Source organism: Chlorella variabilis (genome assembly GCF_000147415.1).
Source record: "Chlorella variabilis unplaced genomic scaffold CHLNCscaffold_13, whole genome shotgun sequence".
Lineage (NCBI taxonomy): Eukaryota > Viridiplantae > Chlorophyta > Trebouxiophyceae > Chlorellales > Chlorellaceae > Chlorella > Chlorella variabilis.
The window spans coordinates 440,684-463,232 of NW_005435075.1; the positions used below are offsets into that span (position 1 = coordinate 440,684).

Genomic DNA, 22,549 nt, shown 5'->3' on the forward strand with positions numbered 1-22,549 from the left:
GCCCGCGTCGCAGCACCGCCGCTGCGCCCAGTTTTTTGTGCACCGACTGCCCAGGGCCTTCCCAAGATTGTTTGGTCACACTGGTAATGAATTGAACCAGGGTCAAGCAAGGTCAAGCAGGGGTGGAGCGAAGGATAAAAATCAAACGAACAGCTTCTTTCCGGGCAAAATGTACATGGGCTGGGTTTCCAGGATGCTGTCGTTGCCGCCGATCACGCCACCGCCCCCGCGGGCGGCCCAAAGCGCTCCAGGTCGAATGTGTAGGTCTCGGAGCAGCCCCGCTCGGTGTCGCGGCACACCCCCACCAGCGCGTCCGCCTTCTCGAAGAAGACGTCTTTGAGGGAGATGACGATGCCCTGCAGGGCAGGGTGTGGGTGGAAAGAATTGAGGAGCCTGGGCAGGTGGTGTGATGGCTCGTGTGGTGCACGTGGGCGGCGAGTGCGGCAGGAAGTTGGGAGGGCAGCCAGCGTCGCCGCCAAGGCAGCCAGGCAGCAGGGCAGGGGCCCGCAGGCGCAAAAACCACCAGCCAGGCGCCCGGGGCGCCCACCTGGAAGCTGCCCTGGGTGTCGTCCCGCGTCATGTGGCGCATGTAGTTGGCCACCCGCACCACGTTGGTGGCATCCAGGGCGGCATCCACCTCATCCAGCACGAAGAAGGGGGAGGGCTGGAAGCTGCGAGGCGGCGGTTGCAGTCACGGCAGGAGGCAGGGAGGGGGCCAGGGAGCGGGGCCGTGAGCAGAAACTGAAAGAGGGAAGAGAGCTGATAGAAGCTCCGGTGCGCAGGGAAGCAAGGTGGGAGAGGGCAAGCAGCGCAGGACCGGGAGGCGGGACGGCAGAACAGGGCCATGGGGACGGTCGGCCAGGATGGTGCCGCCGCCCGCGCCCCAGCGCCGCCGCCCGCACCTGTGTATGGCGAACAGCAGGGCCAGGGCCGCCACAGTCTTCTCGCCGCCGCTCAGCTGCTCCATGTCGCGGAAGCGCTTGGTGGGGGGCCTGCGGGCAGGGGTGGGTTGGTTGGGGAGGGAGGTACACGGAACGAGGGTTCGGCCACAGGGCGCGCCGGCAGGCAAGCCCTCCCCTTACACAGGGGTTGCCAGCACCTGGCCCGCCTGGCTTGCCCCTCGTGCCCGCTGCCTCACACACACACACACTCACACACACTCACACACACTCACTCACATGGCTGTGAACTTGATGCCGTGCAGGAAGGGCTCGTCGCTGGAGTCCAGGCTGAGGTAGGCCTGGCCGCCCACCGGGTGCACGGAGGAGCGCGTCAGCTCCTGCAGAAGGGGCCCAGGCGGCAGGGGCGGCAGGCGAGAAGACGTCTGCGGTCGCAGGCAGGCAGGCAGCAGAACACACACACACACACACACACACACACACATAACCCCTCAAACGAGTAGAACACATACACAGCACAGGTAGAACACAGGCACACACAACACGAGCGGCCACAAGCCCCACCTTGTAGATTGGGTCGATGTGCGCCGCCACGTGCTCAAAGGCGGAGGTGAAGGCGTCGTAGCGGCGCTGCTGCACCGCCTGGAACGCCTCCGTGGCCGCCTTGCTCTCCCGCCGCGCCGCCTCCAGCTCCTCCAGCTGCTCCCGCTCCTTCTCGCGGATGGCCTCATACTGCTCCACAGCCTGCGGTACAGGTGCGGTACAGCGGCACCAGTGCTGGTGAGGTACATGTTTGGTGCAGGTGCAGGGCCAGGATGGTGTCGCAACAGCCTGGTGTAGGGCCGCCGCGTGGAGCAGCACAGTTGCCTCTGCTGCACAGCCAAAGGCAGGGTGTACTGCTTGGCCTCACCTGCCGCCACGCCCAGCCCTGCTCTGCACTGCCCCGCTGCACCCCCACTGAAACGCCGCACTTCGGCAGGCCTCCCCATACACACACAACCCACCTTGAGGTTTGGCGCCAGGCGTGCCAGCCCCGCCTTCATCTCCTCGATGTTGCCCAGCCGCTCCCGCTCCCAGGCCTCCCGGTTCTTGCGGTCGCGCAGGCGGGCCGTGGCATCCAGGCAGGAGAAGTCGAGGCGCACTGTGCGGGGAAGAAAGTGCGTGTGTTGGTGTGTAGATGAGCGGGGGCAGGCAGCGTGTGTGGTGGTGTGGTGGCGGATGGCTGATGGGGCTGTGGCAGGGAACGGAGGCTTGCAGGCGTGGCGCTGGCGACTGGCCGGCAAGGGCTGGCGCAGCAGGCTGGCGCAGCAGCAAGAAGGGTGAGCTGCCGGCGGCTGGCTCACCCTTCTTGATCTTCTGGGAGCTGGAGGGTCCCGCCGCCGCCTGGCCATCCACATCCATGCCCGCTGCAGCGCCCGGCGAAGGAAGGCAAGGCAGGGTAAGGGCAGGCAAGGTAGGGTAAGGGCAAGGTGCACGCTGTCGTTCGTGCTGCGCCTGCGGGACGCGCAGCGTGGCGCAGCCCGGAACCGAAGCCAAGCCGAGCTGAGCGTGCCTGCCGTTCTGCTCCCCCCGCTGCAGGTTCGCCCACCTGCGCCCTCCTCCTCCTCCTCCTCCTCCGCGTCATCATCCTCTGCCTGCTGGCTGCCATCGACCAGCACAGGCAGCGCCACTTGCTCCATGGATGCTGTCTCCAGCACATCCGCCCTCTTGGTCCACAGGTCCTCCAGCGCAGACTGCTGCCCGGCGATGGACCGGCGGTGCTTGGCCACTGCGGGCGGGGTGCGGGGCAAGGAGGGCCAGGGCGCAGGCGCGGCAGGTTCATCAGCCGGGCAAAACCACGAGCAAAGCGAAAGCTGTGGCGGTCGAGCGCGGCCGCGAGCTGCGTCGCGCCTGTACACGACGCTGCTCAACACAGTCTCACCCATCTGCACCGCGGGTCTGCCTGTACTGCAATCGTACCGCCCCGTACCTGCGTCCTTGTTGGCCGCCACCCGTTCCTTGAGCTCCTTCAGCTCCGCCTCCAGCCCCTCCAGCTCTTTGCGCTTCTCCCCCATCTCCCTCTGCAGCTCAGCGATCTCCGCCTGCATGACGGCAGACAGGGGGGAGCGGGTGCGTGTGTAAGTGTGGGTGATGGGGAGGGTGTGGTGTGAGGGAGCAGCGGGATGCGGTCCAGAGGATCAGCAGCCACAGCAGCCCAACCGCGTGTGCACCGGCCCTGCCACCCACCCCACCACCCTGCCAGCCGCCCGGAGACCCCCACCTGCGCCGCCTCCCCCTCCTTGGCAAACTTCTGCTCCTCCTGCTGCCGCGCCGCCAGCGCCCGGCGCTCCGCCTCCAGCTCCGCCTCCTTGGCCTGCAGCGCCTCGCCCGCCTTGCGCCCGTTGGCCTCCTCATACTCCAGCTGGTTGCGCACCTTGGCCACCTGGCGGGAGCAGAGGAAGAGGGGCAGGGAGGAGGCAGGAGGGGCGAGGAGGGGCACGGGTGGAGGGGGGAGAGTGGAGAGAGGGAGGGGGAGGGGGAGCAGGCTGACAAGCAAGCCACGCAGCGCAGCGCTGTCCCTCCGCATGTTTGTGGTGGCGTCTTGGCCATCAATACCACGGCCGCCGACTGGCGTTCGCCCCTGGCTGGCACCCACCTCCCCATGCCGACCTGCTCAACCAGCCACCCAGCAGCCAGCCCATCCGCCCTGCAGACACAGACGTCCAGCCACCCACCTGGCCCGCCAGGTCCCGCCGCTCCTTCACCAGCCGCTGGCTCTCCTTGAGGTGAGTCTCCTCATACTCACGGATGTTGGCCACACCAGCCTTCCTGCGGGGGGGCGGGGCACACCGCAGGGGCAGGCGGCGGCACACGGGGCAGGTGAGCGACGCAGCAGGGCGCAGCAGTGACAGCAGGGGGCAGCGAGGGGCACGCGACGCGAGCAGGGCAGCTGGTGGGGCCGCTGAAACCTGGGTCGTGGTGCGGCCCGGCAGCGGCCGCCATTGCGCACGACATGGCAGCCACACAAGAAGCCAGCGCACGAAGACACAGCACACAAACGACGCTGCCTGCTCCGCACAGCTCCTCCCAACCATCTGCTGCCCCCCACTCACTTGCTGAAGGCAGCAAAGGATCGGTCCAGAATCTCGTCGATGCGCCGCTTCAGCTTGCCCACCTCCCGCCTGGCCTCGGTGATGGCGTCCTCTGCGCGCTCCACCTCGGGAGCCACCCGCTCGCTCTCCTGCGGGCAGGCAGGTGGGCGGGATGCGGCGGGTGAGCGCGGCACGCCAGGCGGGCAGCATACGGGGCACAGCGGCGCAGGCAGCAGGGAGGCAGAGGAGGCAGACAACAGAGGAGGCAGTACACGAGCCCCGCGTCGCCCGCTCGGCCATGTCAGCGCCAGCCTGGCCAGCCCACCTTGCTGAGGGCCTGGATGTCCTTGGCGGCTCCCTTGGACTTCCCCTCTGAGCTCTTGCGGTCCACCTGCGGGCAGCGCACGCCAACGGACGCATCAGGCAGCAGCGCAGCACGCGACGCTGTGAAACAACCATAAGCACAGCCGCGTGTGCGCTTGCTGTGTGCTGCCAGGCCCCTCTGTGTGTGGTACTTGATATAGGGGGGGCACTGCCGTGCCGGCTGCAAGCTCCTCAATGACCGAGCCATGGCCCCGCCCCGGGCCCAGCCCACCTGCAGCAGCTGCATGTCGCTCTCCAGCCCGCTGATGGCCGCCTGCAGCTCCTGCTGCCTCGACACCAGCTCGCGCTGGGCGGGCAGCGCCTCCAGCTGCTCCTGAAGCCCCGCATACTTCTGTGGAGGGGGCCAGGCGGGCGCAAGTGTGGGTGGTAAGGTGCGCGTGTGCGCGAATAGGTAGGTCAGGGTGGGGAAGGGAGGCAGCAAATGGAAACATAGCAGATGGAAACATGCGGGCAGGGGGCATGCAGGGAACACAGCCGGGCTCAGCAAGGAAAGCGGGGTGCGTCCAGCAGCCAGCCATTGAGCCAACAACCCTACCATCCATCCATCCCACCCACCTGCTTCAGCTCGTCGAGCGCGCCCCGGTCCCACTGCCCCGCCCGCGCCTCCAGCCCGCCGTGCATGCCTCCGGTGATGATGCCCGCCTTATTAATGATGGTACCGTCCAGGGACACCACCTTCTGGCGCTGCGCAGACCCAAAGGCCACCTCGCGAGCCTGCTCGGGGGTGTCAGTCACGATGGTGGTACTGCGGGGGAGGCGAATGGGGCACCCGGAGTTGCAGGCATGAGGAATAAGTCTCAGGCGCGCTTAGCGTCCTAAAATGACGCCTCCGGCCAGCGGACTGCCTGCGATTCCACGACTCCGGCACCAGCCCCAGAAGCACCCTGTTCCGGAACACACACACACACACACACAGCGGCATCCCCCTCACCCCAGCAGCATTTGGAACACGCGGTCTGTGCCCTCCTGCTTGGGCGCCACCAGGTCGACGGCCAGCTTACCCACGCCACGGCGCTGCAGCTGGTGGCGCAGCGAGTCGGGCACCGCCTTGACCTTGATGTCCTGCGGGAGGGTGCAGGCAATGGGGCGGGGAGGAAAGCAGGAAAACTTTACTTTTGTGGGGGTGAGGAAGAAAGGAAAGCGAGGCAGGGGCGAGACAGGGCAGGTACGGGAGGGTCAAGAGGACAGGGCATTGGGAGGAGGAGGGCAGGGGAATACCAAGCATGGCGGCATGCAAGGTATGTGCTGCGAAGGGCAAGTGCAATGGGCGGCAGCATGCCTCGGCGGGGATGAAGGTGTGGGGCGGCAGCCGGTTCTCGCGGAACACACGGATGCCAATCTTGGCCATGTCGGCTGCAGGAGTTGGCGGCAGAGGCAGGCAGGAGAGGGCGGGAGCAACCTCAGGCAGGGAAGCAAGCAGAGCGCGTGTCGCCACCAGCAGCAAGGCCCAGGCCAGGCATGGCAGCTAGGCGGTCCAGCGCGGCGGCGCCATCCCGGTGCCACCTCAGCGCAGCCGTCGCCGCCTCACCGTCCTTGACGATGATGCCGTCAAAGTCCTTGCCCATGGCCGCAGTCACCGCCAGCACGTAGCGCTTGTCGCGGATGTCAGCCAGATGGGCCACACGCCCATACACGCCTGGCAGCGGGGTAGGGGAGGAGCAGAGAGGGAGGAATGCGACAGAGAGCGTGGGCTGAATGCTCAGGCACGCCATGCAGAAAGAAAAGAGTCCACCCAAACGGCATGCGCGTGCAGCAGCTGACGCCGTCTTCTTAGCGATGCATTGTACCGCCACTCACGGTTCTTGTACTGCGCCTTGAGCTGGGCGATGGCCTCGTTCACGCGCCTGTCGCGGTCAGACTCCTTGCGGGCCTACGAGGATGGGCAGGGCAGGGCAGGGCAGCATGGGAGGTGGGCAGGGCAGCCATAAGTTTCAGTGAAGCAGGCAAGCTCGCGAGCAGGCAGGCGCGCAGCGGAAGGGCAGGCCCGAGCCCAGCAGCAGCTGGCGACCGGCAGCGCAGCCAACGAGGGAGAGATGCAGTGCGCAGCCATGCCCCACCTGGCGCGCCTCCCGCAGCTGCCCCTCCACCTCCTCCAGCTGCACCGTCCAGCGGTTGCGCTGCAGGGCGGGGAGGCACAAGCGGACCCAAATCTGTCAGTACCTTTGCTTGGCAGCAGATGCACAGGCAAGCGGCAGCTCGCCTCTGTGCCCAGGCCTCACGCATGCTGGCGCAATGGGCGAGCGTTCATACCACTGCGAACCGACAGCGTGACAGAGTAATGCGGTACTGCATGTACTGCACTGTACTGCTTGCCTGCGAATCCACGTGGCGCGTCTCCTTCTGTGCCTTGTCCAGCTCAGCCCGCGCCTCGGCCAGCCGCCGCTCCTTCTCTGCCAGTGTGCTAGCCACGGTCTCGCGCCGCGCGTCTGCCTCCGCCTGCTCCTTGGCTGCAGTTGAAGGTGGGTGGACAAGCGGACACGCAGGCGGCAGGCCAGAGAATGCAATTAGCGGGGTCGTGGCAGTGTTCCTGGCATGGCAGTGTCCCTGGCTCAAACGCACACACAAACGATCCCTTCCACGCCCCGTCCCCTGGCCTCCTCTATCACACATCAAAAACACAGAGGCACACCAGCACTACTCACTCAGCGTGGCGATGCGCGCGTCGATCGACTCTGCCTTGTCCCGCGCAATGTCCCGCGCCTGCTCCTGCGCCTCCAGCGCCGCCTGCTTGGAGGCCAGGTCGGCATCCATCTGCGCCGTCTTGCCCTTGACGTCCTGCAGGCGAGCCGACGAGGAGGTTATGTCGAGACATTGTGCGGTAGTGGGGTGGAATGGGGTGGGTGCAAGCACGGCAAGAAGGGCGAGCGGCACGGACGGCAGGCGATGCCTCGCGTAAACCTACCCACTGGAACGGTTTGCCAATACAAAACCTCGTGCGCCTAAGCCATAAGGAAATACAAGAAGAAAGCAGGAAAAGAAGGGAGCCCTGCCCACCTGCTTGATGCGGTTGTACTCATCGACCAGCTCGGGGGCCAGCTTGAGCTTGCCGCGCTGCTGCCCACGCTTCGCATCCTCCTCCAGAGTGCGCTGCAGGCAGGGAGGGGCAGAAGGGGGCAGCGGTGGGCACAGTTGGGTGCAGGCAGGGGCACGGGCAAAAATCAAGCCTCAGGTCCACTCCAGCAGTTCAGGCGCAGGTTTGCTTGTGGCCGATGGTCGGAGCAGCCGAAGGAGAGCAGGTGACACAGCTGCACCAACCCCGAACAATCCACATCAACCACACCACACACACACCACACACCTGCGCATCCTGCAGCGACTCCAGCTGCTCCGTCAGCGCCGCCACCTTGGCGCGCTGCTCCTCGGCGCGGCGCCGCCGCTCCGCCACCTCCTTCTCGCCGCTCTTGATGCGGCGCGTCAGGCGCTGGATGTCCTCCCGCACCTTGAAGGCCTCGGGGTTCTGTGGGGCAAACAAGAGTGGGGAAGGCGAGGAGGGGGATGCTCAGGAAAAACAGGCCGACAGTGGGGGTGGACAAACACCCGCTGGCCAAGCCTTGCAGCAAAGCCTCCCAGCTCGTGGCGCCCCCCTCTCCTCCCCGCCTGAAGCCACCCACCCTCTTGTCGGCATCCGCCTGCTTCTTCTTCACGCGCTTCTCCAGCAGCAGCCGCTCCTTCTGCAGCCCCGCCTGCTCCCGCTTCTTCTGCTCGGCAGCCTTCTCGCTGACCTGCAGCGGCAGGACAGGAGGGGGAGGGTGGAGATGTGAGGGACCGGGCCGCTAAACTCGCCTAATCGCTCGGGAGGAGGCGCCCTGCACAGTGCCAACAGCAGCAGGCCGGTGCAGGCGGGGATGCATGCATGCAGGCTGGCAGGCGGCGCAGCCCGGCAGTTGGCGCAGGTAGGCATGCCTGTAGCGAGCGCTCCGCCTCAGCCAGCTGCTCGCGCAGGCCTCGGATGTCGGCCTGCGCCTGCTGGATGTCCTGATCTATGTGGTACACCTGTGGCAGCAGGGTGAGCAGAGAGCAAAGTAGAGTGAGTAGGGGAGGAGGTAGGCCCGAGAGGAGACAGGGTGTCGGCGGATGCAGACACCAGCTCGCGTGTGGGGAGCGTTGGGCTACCTACAACCCAACGCAGGTGATCCCAGGCCCACTTGAACCTTGAGGCGCTGCCCACCTGCCAGGTGAAGTGCGCGGCGCGGCAATCATCCAGCTCCTGCTGCAGCGCCTGGTGCCGCTCCGCCTCCTCCTTCTGGTCCTTCTTCTGCTTCTTCTCTGCAGCGGGCACACAGAACGCAACAAATTCCACTATTGGTCAGTCAATTGATGTCATCAATGAGGGCTGTCAGGGCTGGGGGTAAGGAGGCTGCACGGGCATGCGGCCATCCACCCAACCACCACAACCACCACATCCACCTCCAACACGAACGTGTGCATCCCCAACCTCCCACCCACCCTGCGTGATGGCCTTCTTGCGGCTGAAGATGTAAGTCACCCGCTCCTCCGCCTCCGCCTTCTTCTTCTCCAGCTCCTCGTACTCGCCCCTGTGGGCCGCGCTGCCGCTGATGTGCTCAAACAGCAAGGTCAGGTCGCGAGGCTGCATCTGCGCCACATTCTCTATGTCACCCTGCGGTGCGGAGAGGCGGTGCAGCAGCAGCATGGCCGACAGCACAGCGAGCAGTGCAGGGCAGGCTGCGGGCCAAGGAGCACGCCCAACCATCACTTGCCAGTTCACTCGCATGCAGGATCGTGCCCATCTCGAAGCACCAAGCCAGCAGCCCCAGCCGGCAGTCACAGCCCCCAAACAACAGCTACCAGCCCTGCACAGCCAGCCCGCAGGCCCAGCAGCCGGCCACACCTGGAAGACCAGGAAGTTGCGGGCCTTGACGAGAATGTTGTACTGCTCCAGTCGGCGGTTGTACTGCTCCCACCCCACCGTCCGGTCGTTCAGCTTGTACTGCGGGCAGGCAGGGGTACAGCAGGCGCACGCGTGGCGGGAGTAAGGACATGTCCTTCACAGCAGAAGGCCCGCTCGCACGCTTGAGTGCAGCAGTGCACTGTCTTTGCATTCCAACGCCAGCCCTGCCTTCCCTGCCTCGCAACCTCCCCGCAACCATACGCATCCACCAGCAGTACCGCTTGCGCTGGCCGCGTCAAGGAGCAGCTACCAGCCGCACCTCTGAGGTGAAAGACTCGGCGCCCGCCCCTGTGGGCTTGATGACGCGCTCGAAATGTACCTCCTCGCCATCAGCCGCCTCAAACACCAGCTTGACCGACCCCTTGCGCGGCCTGCAGGCGGCAGTGGTTGTGCAGAGGTAGCGCGGGGCGGCATTGGCAGCGCAAGTGGCCGCCAGGCAGGCGCAAGGCAGGGTCGGGATGCGCCGCTCCCCCGCTGCCGGCCCCCACAGACAGCCCACCTGTCCTCTGCGCTCTGCCCTGCGGTGTTGTGGTACAGCAGCTCCTTGAGCGAGCCGCGCAGCTGGGCTGTGCGCACGCCCAGCACAAACGAAACTGCGTCCATCACATTGCTCTTGCCAGAGCCGTTGGGGCCGATGATGGTGGTGAATTTCCTGCGGTGATGAACGTGAGGGCAGGAGGGAGGCTGAGCGGAACCGCAGAGGCTGAGCAGCGGTTGCAACCAAGACGAGAGCGGCAGCAGGGCGGTGGCGGCGGCCGGCGGTGGCGGCGCGCAACCTCGCGGCGGCGGCGAGGCCTCGGGCGCCCCGCGGCGCACCTGAAGGGCCCTATGGTGTTCCGCCCGCGGTAGCTCTTGAAGCTGTTCACCTCCAGCCGCAGGATGCGGCCCCTGTGCTCCTCCGCCATTGCACAAGGTGCACCGTCAGACCGCCGGAGGCCCGCTGACCAGCTGGCTTGGGGCTGGGGACCGTGCCGCGGCGGTGATCAGTTCTGGCTGACAAGGGCGCTCTCCAGGCACACCTGGCAGCGAGTTAGGGGCAGCCCAGCGGCCGGGGAGCAGCGATGAGTGCGACAGAGCGCGCCTATGTGGGCAGGGTGGCTCTGGGGCTGGGGGAAGAGGTGGGTGCCCCGCTGGCGTGCTGCGTGCTGGCTCCTTCAAACCTGCCGGCGCCAGCCACCCACGCAGACCGCCAGCGTCAATTCCAGACATGCCGGCAGCACGCCAGTGAGCGGGCACGGGATCTCGGGGACGCAATATGGCAGACACCCAACTGCTGCTTCAGGCAGCGGGGGCAGCCGTGCAGGAGCACCAGGTGCGGGGCTGAAAGTAAACCCACGCACCAAGGCGCAATGCGCAGCGCCGAAAGGGCGACGCTGCGGCCTGGGCAGGGTGGCGCTGCCCAGCGACAGACGGCGGGCCATGCCGACAGATGCCCCAACATTGCCGCCGTGCACTGCCGCCGGCGTCCCTGCTGCTGGGGCGGCATGCAATCCAGCGTGTAGATGACGCAGAGGCGGCCAATCCCCTGTTGCAGGCGGGCAAGCTGGCGCCATCAGTGGAGGACATTCTGCATCTGGAGAAGCGCTGGAACAAGCTGCCGGGCGCCAGCGCCGGCTCGGTGTCGCTGCAAGATGCCACCACCCTGCTGGGTGCCGAGGTGCTGGAGGTGAGTCGCAGGGAGCACCCCGCAAAGCCCCGCTGCCGCCGAGGCGTTCTCCACAAGGCATGCTTGCTTGGGGGTTGCGCCGCCGCAGCAAGTATTGCCATGGGGGCAGTGACCCCACACCCTGCACCCTCCAGCTTGAAGCTCGCCAACAGCTCCTGCAACCTCCCCGGCGCCTGCCTGCTCCCATCGGCGCAGGGCGAGCCCCTGGAGTTTGTAGTGCGGCAGGTGTTTGGCGGCGCCGCGGCGCCGCCGCCGGTGCTGAGCAAGCGCCAGTTCCTGTCCCTGGCGCATGTGGCAGAGGTGGCGCAGGGCAAGGCGTTCGACCTGGTGACTGCTGAGGATGCCCTGCGGGCCCAGGAGCCGCCGGCCAGCCACAGGAAGCGGCCTCCCACCATCAGAGACGCACACATCGACACCTGGCACATTGCAGCCGGGCGCGGCGGCGCCGAGCACACCGCCGCGGCGCCGCAGTACGAGGCGGCGGCGGCAGCTGTGCTGGCCACCGCCGCGCCTGGCCCGCTGGAGAGCCACCTCAGCCGCGCCGACTCGCTGGCGCTGCCCGCGGGGCCGCTGGAGCAGGGCGTGCAGGCCCTGTCCCGCCACAACTCCTCGGACGGGCTGGCGGAGATGGCGGCAGCTGGCGGCGAGGCTCTGGAGGAGGAGGAGGCGGCGGAGGAGGAGCCAGACCATGCAGCGGTAGCGGCGGCCCGCCTGCAGCACCAGTCGGGCGCCACCTCCTACCAATCCATCGAGGAGATGGCCAGCGCGGCGGAGGAGGAGGGGGAGGTGGAGGAGGGCCGGGAGGGACTGGATGCTGCGGACGAGTTTGCCACCAAGCTCACCGTGAGTCGCTGGGTTGGAGAACTGCTGCGCCTGCTGGGCAGCATGCACGTCGCCCATGCCGCAAGCAGCAGGCAGGCAGCCGCCCCAACCTCCTCCCCTGCTGCTCGCCCGTTTTCGATATCCTGCCACCAGCACCCCAGCCTGTCCATCCTGCCGCAGGGACTGATGCGTGCGGTCAGCGGCGACGTGGGTCGAGCGCACCCTGAAGCGCCCCCACACACCCCCGAGGGCCTGCTCCCAGCAGACGACTCTGCCGCTGCAGTGACCGCCGGCGGCGGCGAGGTGCGCAGCCCTGGCTGCCCTGCCGTGTTGGCTCCGGCAAGCAAACCCTCTGCGGCTGCGTGGCATCTGGCCACACCACACACACATGCTGCCCCCTCTCTGCCCTGGCCGCTGCAGGCGCCTGCCGCCGGCAAGGCGCGCAGCTCCTGGGAATCGTTCAACAGCACCCCTGGCTCTGCCGGGGCGGCGGCGGCGGCCCAGCAGGCGTCTCTGGCGGCGGCGGCGGCGCACACGCCACCCCAGCAGCAGCAGATGAACGAGGCGGTCATATCGGCGGCCATGGCGGCTGGCATGACCTTCATGCAGCACCTGCAGGCTGCGGGCGCGGCGGGGGCCCCCGCCCCATCGCCGTTCTCAGACGTCAACCCGCTGCGCCACGCTGCCGCCGCTGCAGCCGCCATGGCCTCCAACCCTGGCATGGGGGCGCCGCAGCTGTCGAGGGCGGCCTCCTTTGTGCCCCCGTCTCCAGATGTGCACCCCCCTGGGGCCCAGCGGCCGCAGCAGGTGATCGCCGAGATGATGGCACACCTGAACCTGGGGGATGCCAGCCCCGCGCAGCTGCAGGCGGCGGCCACCACCCTGCAGCAGCAGGCAATGGCCATGCAGCAGCACCACCACCACCACCAGCCGGCCGCCTCCCGGCAGGGCAGCATGGGCAGCAGCGCCGCCTCGGGCGACGCCGCCCACCACCACACGGGGCAGCAGCACAGCGCACGCAGCGAGGGCGTGCGCCGCTCCTGGCGCGCATTCGAGGGCGAACAGGCGCAGCTGCAGGCGCAGCTGCAGGCGCAGCAGCAGGAGGCGGGCCGGCTGGTGCGGCGGCAGCGCGCCGCCGCGGCGGTTACGGTGGATGTGCAGCCGCCTCGGGCCTCTGGGATCGCGGGCTGGGAGCCCATGTCTGGGGACGACGTGCACCGCTGCCGCTCCATCTTTGCCAAAAAGGTGGGTGTGTTGGTGCCGTTCAGCTGAAGGACGCGGGGCCCGCACCCCACCCCTTCCTGCCTCGGCCGGTCCCTGGTGCACAACCTGCCTCTGCCTGCCCCTTGAGCAACCGGCATCCATGCTCCCCACCCTGCCCGCAACAGCTCCCGCACCTGTGCCCCGCCTCCCTTCCACCCTCACCCCCACCGCCGCCACCTCGTGCCGCTGCAGGGCTACCCCGCGGTGGGCGGCATGGAGAAGCACTGCGCCATGGAGTACTTTGCCAAGCTGCACATGGAGCGACACATCTTCCACCAGGCCTGGCAGGCCGCCGACCGCGGCGGCCGGGGCCGCCTGGGCGAGCGCGACTTCTGCCTGTTTGTGCAGCTGCTGCGCGGCGCGCAGAAGGGGCGGCCGCTGCCCGCGGCGCTGTCGGAGGGCGAGGCGGCGGCGCTGCTGGGGGAGGCGCCCATGCCGGGCGGCGGCGCCGCGCCGCTGCACATCGACGCCGCACACCTGCGGTCGGTGCTGGGCCACAGCCGGCAGGCCTCGCTGGCGGGGCACGAGGTGGCGGAGTCGGTGCTGCAGGTGGGTGCGGGGCGGGGGCAGGGGCTTGGGCGCCCTCAGGGCCCGGTTGGAAAGGGCCTGGCCTGCTTGCAAGGGGGCATCCAGCAGAGGGCCATGCACACCGAATGGCAGGCCAGGCTGCGCACAGGCCCCCGGCACGCCGCCCTCGCAGCGACGCAATGTCGCCCCTCTGCCGCCGCCTGCCCGGCCGCTGCTGCTGCAGGGCTTTGATCCTGACGACGACGACGACGCCTCCTCCGTCGACAGCGGCATCGCGGAGAGCGTGAGCGGCATGTCTGTCTGCTCCTTGCAGCGCCCCTCCCACCACCCCGCCGGCGGCCACTACGCGCTTGCCCGCCCCTCGGCGCAACCCCACCACCGTACAGGGCTGGGCAGCGTGCTGGGAGGCGGCGCGCCGTCCTACCACCCCGCCGCCACCGCGCGCCCGGGCTACGGGGCGGGCGACTCGCAGGCGGCGCACAGCCAGGTGGAGGTGGCGGTGAACAGGGCGGAGGTGCGGTACCGCAAGGCGCTGTCCACCCCCATCTTCACGCTATCGGTGCGGGACAGCCTGGGGCGGCTGGTGGAGCTGCCCATCGATACGCACCCGGGGCACTACCGGCGCGAGACGAGCACCATCCACTCCTCTGCCATCGTCAAGCTGGCCACCCAGCTGCAGCACATCCCGCCAGGTGCGCGGTGTCTGGGCGCATGCGGTGTGTGGCATGGGGAGGGCTGCAGCGGCGCTCGCAGCGGAGGATGGCTCGTGGCTGGGGAAGGTTGTGACTGGGGAGGGCGCGGGTGGCTGCACTCCTTGGCTGCCTCGTTTTGCCTACGTGCCCTGTAGACTATGTCTCGGATATGTGCCGTTTTCTGACTCTCCTGACTGTACCGCTCCCCGCCCGTACCGTGTACCGCAGGCAGCATCCTTTACCTCGAAATCAAGCACTGGAAGAGCGACAAGAAGCGCTTCTCCACGCTGGCCTGGTCCTACGCCCCGCTGGACAAGCTGGTGGACTTTGGGCCCTCGGCGGCGCGGGTGCGTGCAGGGAGTCGGGCAGAATGCACGGCACAAATGGCCAGCCGACAGGCCTGGCTGCCTGCATGTCTGCCTGCTGCTGGTTGCGCGGCCTCACGCTGGCCTTGCTGCTCCACAATCGACTCGGCGCCGCACAACACCTCTCATGCCTGCCTGCCTGCAGGTGCGGAACGGCCCGCTGGATCTGCCGCTGTTCAAGAAGCCAGTGGACTTGACCCTGCGCCGCACCAAGCGGCTCACCAGCCGCGCCTTTGACCTGCACCTGACCGTGCGGGGCATCGAGTGAGGCGGCCTGGCTGCATGCGCACGCCGCCATGTGGCCGCTCGGCTCCCCAGCACCCATCACCTAGCCAGCCCGAATTGGGGCTGGACAAAGCCGCTGCAGAGCATGATGCGGTAATGGCAGCTGCAGCCCCACAACGTTGCCGGGCGGTTGTTGTTGCTTTGTGGAGGGGAAATCACCTTGACGCTCCCTCCCTTCATTTTGCCCTGCCTTGCCCTAATGTACCCCGTTCGTTTGCCTACCGAGTTGCTCCTTGTAATCGATTGCATCGTGAAGTAGCACGATACCACAGCCAGGGACACAGCAGCAGAAAACAGGAAAGCAAAATTGGTTGCGACAGATGCAGGACAACGCAAGAGCTATTCAGGCTGGGGTGAATGGGTGAATAAGCATCCACATCCCCGCCGGCTTGTGCTCAACGGGCTCAGGTAGGAAACTGCCCAGCCCACGCTACGCCTGCGCCAGGTGCGCAGCCGAGCGGCAGATGCTGCTGGCAGCCTGCACCGCCTGGCGCGCCTGTGTAGAATGGGTCACAGCCGCCGCCGCCGCCCTGCCATGGCAGGTGGGCACCAGCAGCTCGCCTGCCTCGTCGCCCGCCTGCCCCGCGGCCGCCGCCACAGGTGGTGCACCCTCGCCTGCCTGTCCGCCGGCCTGCCCCCCGGCCGCCGCCACAGCTGGCGCATCCTCGCCAGCCTGCCCGCCGGCAAGCTGCTGCTGCCGAAGCCGCCCTCGTTCCAAAGCGTCTACGCTGCCCCCGCTGTCGCTGCCGCCGCCGACGCGACGGCGCGTCTGCTCAAGCCGCCGCTGACGCTCGCGCAGCAGCTGCACCTCCGCCATTAAGCGCTGCTGCTCCGCCATTACGCGCTGCTGTTCCGCCATTATGCGCGCATGCAGGGCAGGCGCCTGCTGCCGAAGGGCCTGCAACTCCCCCTGAGGCAGCCCCTGCACCGCAATCCGTGCGAGCACCTCCCCCAGCTGGCCATTCAAATCATCCAAATGATTATTTGGCTGCTCCATCTTGCACCGCAAGGACGACCTGCAGAGCAAGGAAGGACCGCGGCAGGAAGCCAGCCCGTGAGCTCACAGCCTGGAGCGCCCAGGCCTGGCCAGGCGACGCCGGCTAAGGCGTCGCCTTGCTGCCGCTCCAGGCCTTGCTGCCACTCTAGGGACCTTGCTGCCACCCTAGGCCCAGGGAAGCGCCAGCGTCTCCTGCGGCTGATGGCTCTGGCCCATGCCGCTGGCTGTGCCCCACGCCGTTGGCGCCGCAATCACCTCATGTTTCGTCGAAAGTCGGACTGCAGCAGTGCGGACGCGCCGTGGTTTTCTGCGCGGTTCTCGTCGATGGTGAGCAGGCAGGGCCAAGGGCGCAGCTGGGCCATTTTAAACTATTGACCAGATGCAAAAGAGTGCAGTGCAGTGCAGTCACAGATGCATACAATGCCGGCGCTGGCGGCAGGGGATGCGCCAGGTGGCACGGGCGGTGACCTTTCGCGGGCGCACCTTCCTGCACCCCTGCTGATGCTGGAATCACAGGTGACACCCACACACAAGCTGTTGCAGGCCCCCAAGCCGATCCCAGCTGCACCGCGGGCCCATATCTGCTCCCGGCTTTCAGAAGGCCGAGAGGCAGTACACGCTCCCTTTGCTCCATTGTCTCGGCATCGCTGTGCACATCACGCACAGCGGAATTGTAGCCAGCCGCGGCGCTATCTCGCCCGATCATCGTCGATTCTTCTCCAGGGTGAGCACATCAGGGCGATGTCAATTCTCTCTGGTGCAGCGCATGACAGCGCAGGCCGCTGTCCACGGCGGTCACCGACGCATGCCTGCACCGCGCCTCACCGCCCGCAGGCTCGGCGCCATGGCTGCCGGCACCGAATTCTTCCTGCGGCGCCTGCAGCGTGCGCAGCAGGTCCCTCTCGCAGAGCGCTCCCCCGAGGTGGCGGCGTTTGTGGAGCAGGCGGAGCTGCTGCGCTGCGTGGCGCGCCTGCTGCCGCTGACGGCCGGCGGCACGGCGGCGCTGCCGCGGGACGCCGCCGCCGCCAGGCGCGCCCTGGTCGCCTACTGCATGGTGATGAGGGCCGACTACATCTCGCCAGAGACCCCCACCGGCGAGTGCAACTTCCCGGATCACCTGTCCGAGTACTTGATGCACCTGCGCCCAGACGGGGGCATGGGCAACCGCATCCCCGGCTTCCCGCCGGGGCCCCTGCCGTTGGTGCTGGCCATGTGGCACACCGCGCACCCAGACGGCACGGCGTCGGTGGCAGCGATCAAGGACGCCATCGCCCAGGCCTCCCACCCCATCCTCGGGGCGGGGCTGGCCATGCAGCTGGCGCATGTGGCGTCCATGGCGCCAGAAGTGATGGCAGCCGCGGCGGGCGGCGGCGGGCAGGGCCGGGCGGGCCAGCAGCAGTGGCAGCCGCTGGCGCTGACCGCCCAGGAGATGATGTTCTCCCTGCACGCCCGCCTGGCCCAGACGGTTGGCATCGTGGCGATCCCTGCCAGCACCACCCGGGCCTGGAGCTCGTAGGCTTGTCCAACTATGGCGTGCCAGCAGCTCGGCGGGCGGACATGCAGGCCGCCGCCGATGCCAGCGTGGCGGCGATGCAGCAGATGCAGCCCGGCAGCCTCAAGGCAGCTGAGCATGCCGCCCTCAGCTCGATAACGGGCCCTGGGCAGCAGACGGCCGACCTGTTTCTGCGCCTGCACGAGATGGATAGGCAGCAGGGCAGCGACTGGTACGTGGCCAGGGCAGCCTGCGGCGCCGCTGCGGCTTGCGCCCCCCGCGGGAAGGCCGCGGTGCGCGCAGAGACGCTGCGCGCGGCCAAGGCGGCTTTTGAGCAGTCCGAGGGCGCCAGGCGGAGGCTCAAGCGGCTGCTGCCCGAGGCGTGGATGCAGTCCCTGGACCAGATGGTGGCTGTTGCATCCGCCATGCTCGTCCTGGCGCAGCGCACCAGCCGATCGTCTGGCCAGCAGCAGGGCAGCTCTCCTGGTGCGGGCAGCGGCAACACAGCAGCTGGCGGCAGCAGCAGCGGCAGGGATGCCGCGAGCGGCAGCAGCGCAGGCAGGGGGGCAGGGGCTATGCCTGACATCAATGCTACCATTGAGGCCTACGCTGGCCTTGGTCGCAGCTTGATGAGCATGTCCCAGCACTGCGTTTGCAGCGGCTGCGGCAAGACGGCGGTGGGGCTGCGACGCTGCAGCGGCTGCCACACCGCCAGCTACTGCAGGTGAGGGGGCATGGGGCCAGCGCACTTGGATTGCTGCATCATCATCATTGCTGCATCGCTCAGCAAGGTCGCGCAACTTGTGCAGAGGCTATCGCCTTTTCCCCGACTGATGGCAACTGCTTGCCCCTCCGTGCAGCACCGAGAGCCAGAAGCAGCATTGGAGGCAGGGCGGGCACAAGCAGAAGTGCGCTGAGCTGGCGGCGCTGCACCAGCGCGGGCAGGGCGCTGCAAGCTGACGAGTGGAGCTGCCGTCGGTCCAAGTGCAGCACCGCACAGCATTGGCAGGCGCGAGCATGATGTCAACCGCAAGTGCTCGCTGTATCACAGATCTTAAAGCATCAGGTTGCGATTTGTCGCCGCCCTTTGCTCAGCAACTGTGCTTTTCTTTTGACCTGAACACTCTGCCTGCTTGCTTTCCTTGTGACTCTGCAACCTTTTCGCGGCTGCCGACGTGGAGAGTCGCTAACTGGGCGCTGGGTCGCCGTTGCTGCGGCAGCAGCCTGCCGTGCGGAGCACTTTCCAGTACTATGCAATAGTGAAACACTTGTGACTTGAATGGTGAGAGAGCCTGGCGGCGCCCATTCGCTACAGCGCCCACCCGCCACACGGCCGCATCAGCATGTAGCCACAGAAGTCTGGGCTCTGGGGCTAGTTCATGTTGTGTCGCCGCTTGCGCCCAAGCAGCCTGCGGAGGCCAGATGAGAGGTAGGTCAACAGGGGGATGACATGGCCACTCCTGCCCATTGATGCAGCCCTCGCGATGCAGGAACAACAGGCAGGCAGCAGGGCGCCTCCTGTCAACCCCTCTTAGAGCGGCACCTCCAAGGAGCCAGGCGCTGTGGCCGCCATACCGCACAGTTTGGGCAGTTGCACTGCGGCTGCATGCGATCAAAGAGCCACGCACCGAGAGCTCTGTGCCGGTGGCTGCCTCAGCATCGGCAGGCGGCGGGGGTGCGCTGTGGTTGGTAACATCGGACACCTCATTGGACACTGCTTGTGGCAGCGCAGGTTGGGGACAGGGCGGGAGCGGCGGGCGGGGCGGGAAAGGCAGTGCATGGCGGGGCGATTCTCATCTTGGTGGCTGCCCTTGGCTGTCAGGCATCTGTCCAAGCATGAGATGTCCTGTACAAGGCTGGTGCAGGGGACGCTTGAGAGGCCCAGCAGGCCAGCTGGCTAGACCCCGACTGGTAGATCCCTCCTACTCTCAACTTCTCAATTCACCCACACCCTTTCTGCTCACAAGGCGCCCCAGATCGCTCAGAAGGCAGCAGGGTCAAAATGGCGAGCCAGCACCGCGCTCTGGGCTCGAAGGTGGGCCGCCTGCAGCTCTGCAGGCCTGCCCTGAGCTGGGTGGGGAACAGGCCCCTCAGCCTGCCTGCTCCTGGCCAGCAAGCAGGCCACTTGACGTGCTCCACAAACCATACTCAACCTGAGCCCTGCGCCCTGCTGCTGTGTGCAGAGCATCAGAAATGAGGAGCAGGCGGGTTCCCCTACCAAGCGCCAGAAGCTGACTGCTCCCGACCTTCTGGTGCGCCGCCGCCGCCGCCCCCGCCCGCCACCAGCTTGCAAGCGACAGCCGCCGCGAACGCAGCCTGCTGCCTCCACCCCAAACTCTGCCCAACGCACGCAGCACCCTTCAATACGCATGCGCTGCCCGCTTCTGCGCCCCTCCTGGGCAAGCTGCAGGCAGAGCTGGAGCCGGGCAGCATCCACGATGTCGCCATGGCGCTGGCGCAGCTGGCAGACCGTGTCAAGGAGCTGAGCCCTGTGGCACGGTGAGCTGGGTGCCGCTCCTGTCCAGCACGGAGAGGGAGCAGGGAGGCGTGTAGGAGTGGTGGCGGCGGTCGTCACGTGGCCTTTGCGGCTTGCAGTCCGCTACTGCCGGCGGCGCGCAGGAGGACCGCCTCCCTGGCGCCGCCGTCTGCGCCTACGGCTGGCAGACACCCCCACACCCTGCCTGTGCAGCTCCCAGGCCATGAAGAAGCTGCACCAGCTGACGGAGCAGCTGGCGGCGCCTGCCTTTGGTGCCAACCCCACGCAGCGCAACCTGCCGCTGACGGGCCAGCCGCTGACGCCCGAGGTCAAGGTGTGTGGGGCCATTGGTCGGGCAGGGTGTGCGGGGTGCATCAGTGCTGGACTGGCAGGGAGGACCCACAGACTACCCGCCCCTACTACACTTGGTTGCCCCTTCCCCGCTGCTCTGCCGAACACTGCCCCGTCCTGACCCGGCCACGCGCCTGGCGCTGCCTCCGCTGCCGCCCATCCTGCCCGCTCTGCAGGTGCCGTTTGTGTACGCGGCGGAGCTGGTGAAGGCAGGCCTGCTGAAGGACCAAGATGCGCGCCGGCTGCTGCGCCCGCTGCTGGCCCTGGCGGCCTCCAGCGCGGAGTGTGACAACCTCGAAGAAGCACCCTACTGTCAGCTGCAGTGGGAGCTGCTTCTGGTGCGTGAGGAAGCTTCCTTAAGCGGACAGAGGGCTGGTGCCCTGGGCTGCACTGACCGCACCGGATGGCCCGTGGGGTTTAAAGGCAGCCTGCACCCGCCTTCCAAAGGTGCAGCCGCGCCGGGGAGCCCACCTCACTCTCCCCTGTGCCCCCACCCTGCTCTGCCCCCGCCTGCCTCTCCCTGTCCCCGCCTGCCGCTGCCGCAGCACTTGCTGACGAAGGACAGCCTGCGCCCCTGGTCACACGAGTGCGGCACCGTGGATGTCCTGGAGCGCGCGCTGCACCCCTCCAGCCCCGCGCCGCCTTTGGACGTCGCGCGCTCCCTGCTGGCGAATGTGCTGCTGAGCGCGCTGCAGCGCCTGGACCTGGACGACTTCTCCGTTCTGTCGCCCCGCACAAGGGAGGTGAAGGTTAGGAAGCTTCGTAACCTTAAGGGGGGTGGCAGGCAGGCCGTGGCAGCTGCGAGGCTGTCGCTGAGCCGGCAGCGGGCGTGCTTCTGGGCTGGTGCGGCTTGCCGCCCCACGGCCTGTCTTGCCCGCTCCTCCCCCCCTCACCCCCTCCCTCCCTCCCCGGGCTGCTGCAGGCCAAGCAGCTGATGCTGCACGTGGGGGAGCTTGTGGGCTTCCTGCACAGCAACTACGCCACTCACGTGGCGGGGCCCCACGGCAGCACAGACGACCGCGATGTCCTGCTGGGCCGCGTCACCACCACTCCATCCTGGTGACAAAGGAGGGGGGAGGACGCTGCCGCCATTGCCGCCGCTGCTGCTGCTGCTGCTGCTGCTGCGGACGGCGGCGGTGGGGGCTTCGGCGGCTGCCATGGGGGTGCAGGACAGAGGGCTGTCTGCCCTGGGACAGTTGGCATGCATTGTGCAGCGCAGCTGTTTGCCCCACAAGCCACCTTTGCCTAGCTGACCTGCCGTTCTTCCTCATAACAAGGTGCGGCCCTGCCCTGCACCCTACCCGCTGTGCCCCACCCGCTGCTGCAGAGTCCGGTGGTGGACGACAGGAACGAGGTGCAGGGAGAGGACCGCCACGTTGAGCGGCTGGTGGCCAGCTTTGCGCAGGCACGTGTGACCTGGCTGTCGCCGCTGCTGCCTATGCTGCTGCCCATGCTGCATAAGCTGTGCGCCGACTCCGGCACTACCACCTCCCCGCCCTCCTGCCCCAGCTCCCCTTCCCATCCCTCCCACCTCTGCAGCTGTCGACGGCTGCTGGCAGCAAGCCCCGTGGCCACACTGTCCCCAACACGCCCTGGCCCAAGTCCCTTCAGGAGGCTGCAGAGCTGCTGCAGCCGGGCAGCAGGTCATCCAGGGTGCGGCCAGGGCCTGCCGCTGCTGCCCTTGGTGCTGCTGCTGTGTGCAGCAGCGGGTGGCGGGAGCAGCCACGTGTGCTTGCCCTCGCATGTCGCCCATCCCTTCCATTCGCTGCTCCCGCCCACCTTTCCTGGCGCAGGCCTGCACAGCGCAGGCAGTCGAGGAGGCCAAGAGGCTGGGCGATCGGTTCAAGGCTCTGATGCAGAGCGGGGCGCTCGTCCCCAACTGCCTCAAGCGCCTCACGTCCATGGAGGACCACCCCCTGTCTCGCGCCGCCACAATGGCCTACATGGCATTTGCGGGGGCCAACAAGGCGGCAGAGGTGGGTGGCCAGGGCTGCCTCTCTTGTGAGATGACGTGTGTGCCCCCGTTTTGGGGCTGCCTGCCTCCAGTTGCCTCCATCCCAGCTGTTGTGCAGTGTAAGGCGGCAGCCAGCGATGCCCCTGACCGTCCTCTCCGCTGCCACTCCCGTCCCAACCTGCCCCGCAGTTTGCGCTGGCAACCCGCGAGGACATTCTGCGCTTCCCGCTGGCAGCCAACCGCTGCCTGGCGCAGGTGAAGGCGTTCCTGGAGCGCACCGAGGGCCTGGTTAGTGCCAGACAGCGGGGGGGGGGGGGGGGGGGGGGGGGGGGGGGGGGAGGGGGGGCGGTGGGGCTGGTTGTTGTAAAGGGGGGCATAGGGGGGGTGGGGGCCCT

The 22,549-nt window shown here is 67.7% G+C and overlaps 2 protein-coding genes across 2 annotated transcripts in view; one reads left to right on the forward strand and one right to left on the reverse strand.

The window, feature by feature from the left end:
* Positions 1-212: 212 nt before the first annotated feature.
* Positions 213-10,168, reverse strand: CHLNCDRAFT_52951 (hypothetical protein; the record flags this gene model as incomplete). The annotated part of the gene is made up of 31 exons (XM_005846679.1): positions 213-356; positions 548-671; positions 903-992; positions 1,179-1,279; positions 1,464-1,643; positions 1,904-2,040; positions 2,243-2,305; positions 2,488-2,667; positions 2,869-2,980; positions 3,160-3,321; positions 3,614-3,707; positions 3,992-4,119; positions 4,296-4,361; positions 4,566-4,685; positions 4,910-5,099; positions 5,286-5,416; positions 5,541-5,707; positions 5,883-5,990; positions 6,152-6,224; positions 6,412-6,471; positions 6,680-6,801; positions 6,997-7,129; positions 7,349-7,441; positions 7,653-7,811; positions 7,966-8,076; positions 8,523-8,620; positions 8,801-8,972; positions 9,204-9,302; positions 9,523-9,634; positions 9,763-9,915; positions 10,080-10,168. 31 exons carry the CDS (start codon positions 10,166-10,168, stop codon positions 213-215), a joined length of 3,771 nt encoding a protein of 1,256 aa, XP_005846741.1.
* Positions 10,169-10,518: 350 nt separating this feature from the next.
* The window catches only part of CHLNCDRAFT_52952 (hypothetical protein), a gene marked incomplete at both ends in the record, with an annotated part of 14,685 nt that continues 2,654 nt past the window's right edge, over positions 10,519-22,549 (forward strand). Inside the window, 25 exons of the mRNA XM_005846536.1 lie at positions 10,519-10,575; positions 10,798-10,929; positions 11,125-11,772; positions 11,932-12,054; positions 12,172-12,996; positions 13,207-13,563; positions 13,766-14,234; positions 14,463-14,581; positions 14,745-14,863; positions 15,330-15,426; positions 16,480-16,605; positions 16,765-17,205; positions 17,373-18,097; positions 18,864-19,048; positions 19,350-19,408; positions 19,557-19,625; positions 19,784-19,872; positions 20,063-20,183; positions 20,377-20,538; positions 20,746-20,949; positions 21,123-21,239; positions 21,528-21,611; positions 21,740-21,853; positions 21,994-22,176; positions 22,344-22,442. Of these exons, the coding sequence (XP_005846598.1) occupies positions 10,519-10,575; positions 10,798-10,929; positions 11,125-11,772; positions 11,932-12,054; positions 12,172-12,996; positions 13,207-13,563; positions 13,766-14,234; positions 14,463-14,581; positions 14,745-14,863; positions 15,330-15,426; positions 16,480-16,605; positions 16,765-17,205; positions 17,373-18,097; positions 18,864-19,048; positions 19,350-19,408; positions 19,557-19,625; positions 19,784-19,872; positions 20,063-20,183; positions 20,377-20,538; positions 20,746-20,949; positions 21,123-21,239; positions 21,528-21,611; positions 21,740-21,853; positions 21,994-22,176; positions 22,344-22,442 (5,724 nt within the window). The remainder of the gene's footprint in view (positions 10,576-10,797; positions 10,930-11,124; positions 11,773-11,931; positions 12,055-12,171; positions 12,997-13,206; positions 13,564-13,765; positions 14,235-14,462; positions 14,582-14,744; positions 14,864-15,329; positions 15,427-16,479; positions 16,606-16,764; positions 17,206-17,372; positions 18,098-18,863; positions 19,049-19,349; positions 19,409-19,556; positions 19,626-19,783; positions 19,873-20,062; positions 20,184-20,376; positions 20,539-20,745; positions 20,950-21,122; positions 21,240-21,527; positions 21,612-21,739; positions 21,854-21,993; positions 22,177-22,343; positions 22,443-22,549) is intronic.